At 46.6% G+C, this 6,416-nt stretch overlaps 2 protein-coding genes across 2 annotated transcripts in view; both read right to left on the bottom strand.

Moving 5' to 3' along the window:
- The window catches only part of MRPL50 (mitochondrial ribosomal protein L50), a 1,974-nt gene extending 1,334 nt beyond the window's left edge, over positions 1-640 (bottom strand). The window contains exon 1 of the mRNA XM_010190962.1: positions 579-640. Coding sequence (XP_010189264.1) covers positions 579-640 — 62 coding nt within the window. The remainder of the gene's footprint in view (positions 1-578) is intronic.
- Positions 641-2,285: 1,645 nt separating this feature from the next.
- The window catches only part of ALDOB (aldolase B, fructose-bisphosphate), a 9,682-nt gene continuing 5,551 nt past the window's right edge, over positions 2,286-6,416 (bottom strand). The window contains exons 2-9 of the mRNA XM_010190960.1: positions 5,504-5,625; positions 5,014-5,225; positions 4,446-4,500; positions 4,141-4,301; positions 3,853-3,936; positions 3,213-3,384; positions 2,854-3,053; positions 2,286-2,641 (exon numbers count right to left, since the gene is read on the bottom strand). Of these exons, the coding sequence (XP_010189262.1) occupies positions 2,546-2,641; positions 2,854-3,053; positions 3,213-3,384; positions 3,853-3,936; positions 4,141-4,301; positions 4,446-4,500; positions 5,014-5,225; positions 5,504-5,615 (1,092 nt within the window). The 5' untranslated portion in view covers positions 5,616-5,625 and the 3' untranslated portion in view covers positions 2,286-2,545. The remainder of the gene's footprint in view (positions 2,642-2,853; positions 3,054-3,212; positions 3,385-3,852; positions 3,937-4,140; positions 4,302-4,445; positions 4,501-5,013; positions 5,226-5,503; positions 5,626-6,416) is intronic.

Below are 6,416 nucleotides of genomic sequence, written 5' to 3'. Positions count from 1 at the left end.
TACCACCACCGCCATGGTCAGAGGACACCAAGCCTTTTCCCGGCGGTAGAGTGACGTATTTCCACCACACCCTGCACTACCTCACGGGAACTGTAGTCCTGCTGCGCTCTGAGCCTTTAACGGTCGCGCTCGAACCGCCCTTTCCCACCACCCACTTCTCCTCAGCCCAGGGTGAGGGAGAATGGGCGCCAGGCACCCCGCTGGGCGGGGAGGGCGGAGGCAATGAGAAGGAGGTTTGGCAGCGCAGCGTATGGGGCTAAAACAGCAGAAGGTGGGGACATCTGTCGACACCCGGTGCGACTGTAGCGAGCGCTGCGTCTTTTTGCCCGTCAAAGGCTCTCGGCAGCGGTCTCTGGTGGTTTTCATCCCATTTCTGGGGTGTGGCGGTTGCTGTCAGCCAGACCCTCTCCGCAGAGAGTTGCTCTGTAGGCCACATTACTGATCTGGGCACACAATTATATGAGAATATCGCTTTTCCTATTGTTTAAAAGGATGTTCATTTTTAAAAGCGAGAAATAACACCCCTTCTGTACACAGCCTTGCTCTGATTCGCCACAGTACGTTCAGCAGATCTTTACTTGCTCTGGTCACAAACGCCACTGTCAAACACAAGGAACCTCGGTACAGCCGCCAGCGGCATCAGGCACAGTGTGTGACAGATGCCCTGCAAAGGAGCAGGAGTCATTCAGCAAAGCTACAGCTTTAGTTTTATAAAGTGTGAGAGGGTTTCTTTTGCTGGTTTGGAGGAACGTTTTATTCCACTCTCAAAGAAAAGTGATCTACATAGGTCAATAGATCAGCAGGATGCTTCTCATCAGGAGCAGAGGCTTATCTGAACTCGGGTGCATGGAGACCTACAGGACCACAGCCGAACCAGAAAAAGAAATAATGTTCCTGGTTCTGGTATTGGCCTCTGGCGTGCTTTTTGGCAAGTCATTTGCTCTTCATTCATGGTTGAGGTCAAGACAGGCTAAATGCGTGTATTAAATATGCAATAATTGGATCTGCGTGAAAGAGTGGTTACTACTGTGAAGAACACGAGGAGGTTACAGAGCAGTGATTTTCCCTATTTTCCCTCTCTTTGCTGCAGGAATCATGGGTGCCTGTCGCAGGGAGGAGCAGCCTGCAGAGCCAGGTGGCTCCTGCCATGCAGGCTTGGTGTCAGGTAGCCCTGAAGGCAGAAGGCCTGGGTTGCATGATCTTTGCTGGTTGGTGGGCTGCTCCAAGGTGTTGCTAGTTGATTGGTGAAACATGTTGCCAGGCGAATGTTGCTGTATAACCTAGGATCTGCTATTTCTGCCATTTCTGCCTTTTTTTTTTCTGTAACATCTGCCCAATTGGGCTTTAGCTAACAAAACTTACATCTCTAACAGGTACATAGCAACATGCTAAAGGTCAAACTGTGGGCCATGATGCCTCCCTGCATGTTGTGTGGTAATTGTGGAAAATGCCACCATAAAGGCGCTTTGGAAGAACAGTCTTTGCACAGCACTAACTCAAACTGTGCAACCCTAACTCAATGTTTAGCAATCTCACGCTGAAGTCCCTCATGGGGAGAGACTTTTTACTGGGGCAGGTAGCGATAGAACAAGGGGTAATGGTTTTAAACTGGAAGAGTGTAGATTTAGACTAGATATTAGGAAGAAATTCTTTACTGTGAGGCTGGTGAGACACTGGCACAGGTTGCCCAGGGAAGTTGTGGATGCCCCCTCCCTGGAAGTGTTCAAGGCCAGGTTGGACGGGGCTTTGGGCAACCTGGTCTGGTGGGAGGTGTCCCTGCCCATGGCAGGGGGGTTGGACTGGATGAGCTTTAATGTCCCTTCCAACCCAAACCATTCTGATTCTCCAGAGTCTTGAGAAGCTTCTGAAGGTAGTGTTATTTATCTATGGCCTGAGTCCCATGCACTGCTTTGCATAGACATCTCTCAAGTTTTCTTGGTGTCTGTGAGACTCCAGTCAGCAGAATCAACCTCTCCAGCTGTATCACTAGTGGATTATTGCTCTTTGATCATCTCAGGGTTTCCCAAGCTCACCAGCAGCAATGCTTTGTGACTTAATAGGCTACTAAAAACTACAGATGTGTGAGCAAGAATGCAAGTTTATACAGATTAAAAAATTGTGAGAGATTAGTTTTCAGTTACTGTTTTATTCCTATGATTGAAGACTTTGGTTTTGCAATTCAGGATTTTGGCTGCAAAATGTGGTAATGGGCAAAGGTGTGTATTTTAATTACTAGGGAACTACTTAATCTGTCTACTACTTAATCTGTCTACTATTTTAAGGACTAAGCTTAAATTAAAGGGAGGGAAGGTTCATGATTCACTGGTAGTTGCTGTTGTGTGGAAAGAATCCCCCTTGGAATGTGCAGATGAAACAAGAATATCCCCGCAGTAAATTGTGGGAGTGAAGGGTAGAGAGGAAGCTAATTCACTGTATCTCCAGTTTTGATGAGGGTAAGGGAAATTAGATTTCTTGTTTTTATATTCATTTCTGAACATCTTCCACCTTGTGAAGAGGGTCAGGATGAAGGAAGGTTCCGGCATTTTCAGTAGGTGTAGCTGGCAGTGAAAAGTGACTGCGAGGCAGCTGTGTCAGTCTTCCCAGATGTGACATACTGTCCCCGGCAAGCCAAACTGTTAATCTGAAAGAGAAACAAAAAGGAGGGGAAACCAGTTAGCTTGGTGTAAGAAAGTTGTAGAAAGACAGCAGGAGTAACCATGCAAAGCAGAAATCACAGAGTGACATCCTCTGTGACACAGGGAGCACCAAGAGGGGCAGGAACAAGAGGAGCCTTAGGAAGGTGTCTCCCTTCCTGGTGAGCCCCTCCTCTCTGCACAGGGGGAAGCCTCATACCTGTGCCCGCTTGCAGAAGGCCTCCTGTGCAGCCTTCTTGTTCTCGTTTTTGCCCACCCATGCTGCCAGGGCAGAGGCTTGCAGGGCTCTCCCGTATGAGAAGGTCAGTTTCCAAGGCTTAGACAGAGGGGACTGATTCATGGCGTTCAGGTTGACAGAAGCCTCCTCTTCACTCTGACCTCCAGACAGAAAGCAGATTCCTGCAAGAAAGAGGTTTCAAGGCTTAGAAACAGAGTGCTCCAGTCACTGCAGTCTCTCACTTTTAATTAAAAGCCAGAGGAGTGAGCATGTCAGATGGTGGAGTGAGGCCAGCAAGAGAGACAGTGTGAATGGATACATAGGAATGAATCAGGAATCACCAGGAACGGCAGCAGGAACGGTGCGGAGAAGAGGATTGACAGTTGCCACAGCCACATCCTGAGGGGGGGACTTCTTTTTTTTTCCCCCAGCCGTCACCATGCTGGGTTTCAGCAGTGTCCCTTCCAGGTACACATGATGATCATTCAAGGCCTTGTAGACAGCAGCCAGAACCTGAAAACAGGAGAACTGAATACAGACCTCTGTTCAAAAATTCCCCTCAACCTGCTGTGGAAAGACAGCTTAATCCTTGGCAGTGTGAGAAGATTAAATTGAATTTTGCTGCCTCGTGAAATTTATCAAAGGTGTTGCAGCCCTGGAGACACCACTGCTTTTGAGGAAACCACACCTCCTATTTACTGGATTTGTCCCTGTAATCTGAGGTAGTGAAAGAGGTGGTTTTGTTCCAAATCCATCTTTGGAGATCAAGAATGCTTATACTGGCAGTTTAAGCAGAAACCCAAAAGCATGGATTCTACTCTTGCATTTGCTATTAACTCATTATTTGACTGTGAGCTCATTTTTGTGATGTGGTTATGAAGTACCTTTTTGATCAAAACTCTCAGACATCTGTGAGCGCAAACTCTGCATAAGATTAGCTACTGACTTGTGAAAGGTGGGAGAGGGGCAGGAATCTCTTACCTTTTCTGTGACATACTGGCAGCGCTGGAGATCATGGTCTCCATCAGGCAAGATTTCTGGTTCCACAATGGGCACCAAGCCATGCTAAGAAAAGAAAAAGAGAAATCTTTAGGGGTATGGAAGAAAAATGGTCCTTGTTGTCTATGCTGATTTTGGTGGTATTCCTTCTTGCTGCGCTGCTCTTCTTCCTCATTTTTCCAAAATGCTCACAGAGATCTGCCTTTCAAGTTACCGAGTGTGTTATCACACAAGGCAGCATCTCAGGAAAGGCTGCTGGAGGGTAGATACCTGCTGGCAGATGCTGGCATAGCGTGCCAATGTGTTGGCATTCTCTTCTATGGCAAGTTGAGAGGGTGTTGTGCTGGTGATCTTCAGCACTGCACGCCACTTGCCAAAGTCAGCACCGTCTTTCTTGTACTGTGCACAGCGCTCAGCCAGTCCATCCAGCCCTGCAGGTGAAAGAACAGGGCTTCAGTGAGAGCAGTTCTCCAGGACATAGCTCTGGAAAGTACCATGACACCAGCCAAGGCTGCGACTCAGGTGAGTGCATGCCTTTTGCTGCACCAGTCATAGCTTTTGAGATCTCTCCTTACCTTGGATGGTGGTTTCTCCATTTGTTCCTGCTAGGGGTGCTGTGCCTTTATCCAGCTGTGGAGACCAGGAAAACAGGAAAGGTTACAAAGAGGTGGAGATCAGTCTCTTTCTTATCTTCTTATTCATGCCTAGACTATCTTTGCAGACTGACTGTGAGTGAAGTATGGGGCCAATCAGGCTGAGCATGCAGAGGAGGGAAATGTTGGAGGAAAGGGACAGAGGAAGGGCAGTGTATAAATGGCTTCAGGGAGTGGCTTGAGAGTTCTGTCAGATGTGGAAAGGACTGGATTTAGGTTACTGCTTGGAGATATTTATTTGCAGTGAATGGTGAGTAGATGGGAGTCGGTGGATGAAAAGTTCCTTCATCAAATGCAAATATGCCCCTGGGTAGTTGCCCAAAAGCAATGCAGAGAATGGGAGCAGAGATCGTCTAGTGATTTTAAAACCAAGCACATAAAAAAAAAGAAAAAAAAAGTGTTCAGCAGCAGAGAGTGCAGCCTCCTCTACAATTTTCACTGGAAATGGGGTTTGGAGTATGCTGCCAGCCAGACATGTACACATACTCACCTTTATTCCCACCACAATGCCTTTTTCTTTGATGAGAGCGGGAAATGGCTTTCCACTGCTGTCTTTCTGATAGAGAGTCTCATGGAAGAGGATCACTCCCCCAATGCTCTGGTTGATGGAAGCATCTGAAGAGAAGAGGATCTCTCGAAAAGCCCGGCGATTCTCCTCTGTGTTCTCCACATTGATCCTCTGCAGCCTGTTGCCCATGGTACCTAGTGAGGTGGACAGGGGTCAGACAGAGAGTTGTTAGGCTTGGTTGGCCTCCTGGTCCCACTATGTCATAGTTAGGGGCTTCAGGTCAGAGCTTCCCTTCTCAACTCGTGGTTTATCAGCTTTTGTTGCTATAGACGCAACCCTGCTTGGCTGAGTTGTCCCTGCTCAGTTAACAGTTTTAAAGAGTTTTTCATTGACTCCACTGATTTCAAAGATGAAACAAAACTAAAGAGAAAAGGTCTTGAGTACTGCTAATTCATTGATATCCAGAACTCACCCACTGACTCATCTGCAGCTAGGATCCCCTTTCCTGAAGCCACAATCCGCTGAGCAATGTCTGAAAGATGTTTCTTCTGCTCTGAAGACAGCGCTGGGAACTGGTGGGTCATGTTGCCTTACCTGTGGAAGAGAATAACTATTACAAGCTGGGGGAGACTAAATATACAAACTGTGAACCAGAGACACCACTCGCGTATTTCTATTGGAGGACTCTCAGTGCTTGTCTGGTACGTGTTATCATAGGCACATGCCCAGAAATCCATTTGAGTTCTTCTTGGTGTGTCTGGCAAAACCAGAAGAGAAAAATGCTGGAGGACATCCTAACATATCCTTCCAGAACCAAAGTGGTTTTGCATTTTACATGGATTTGCTGAGAAACTAAAGGAAGGTCAGTCTGTCATAAAAACGCTTACCAAACTAAGAAGTGTGCTAATTGCAGACTCTGCAAACTTATTTGCAAAGCATTTACAACATTTTGGTCCCAATCAGAAGAATGCAAATTATCACATTGCTTACCTTCACACTTTTCCTAACAATGTCTGTCTCCCATGTGCTGGCCTGTATCTGCTACTTTATCTAGTTGGCTTTCCATTCCCACCCTCCTGCCTTGCTTTGTAATTCTCTTCTCCCCATGGCTGCTTTCAGAACTGCAGTGCATTCCTTACTTATATAGATCTTATATAGATATAGATCTTATAGATCTTATATAGATAAGACCCAGGGGTTTAGAAGCATTCACCACCCATTTGTACCTTTTCAGCTGCGGCAGAGGCTTACCAGCTGCAGATACCCAGCACCTGAAATCCAGGTTCTGCCTTGTTATGACAAAATGCTTGATCTTATTAAAGCTTTGTTTATATGGCATTAAATTACATATGTAATGTAATACACATGTACACAGCCAAGACCTC

The sequence above is a fragment of the Mesitornis unicolor genome, unplaced genomic scaffold, assembly GCF_000695765.1.
Source record: "Mesitornis unicolor isolate BGI_N332 unplaced genomic scaffold, ASM69576v1 scaffold20198, whole genome shotgun sequence".
In the NCBI taxonomy this organism is placed as follows: Eukaryota; Metazoa; Chordata; class Aves; order Mesitornithiformes; family Mesitornithidae; genus Mesitornis; species Mesitornis unicolor.
The sequence above is the reverse complement of the archived record's forward strand: the minus strand, read 5'-3'. Positions and strand labels throughout refer to the sequence as shown.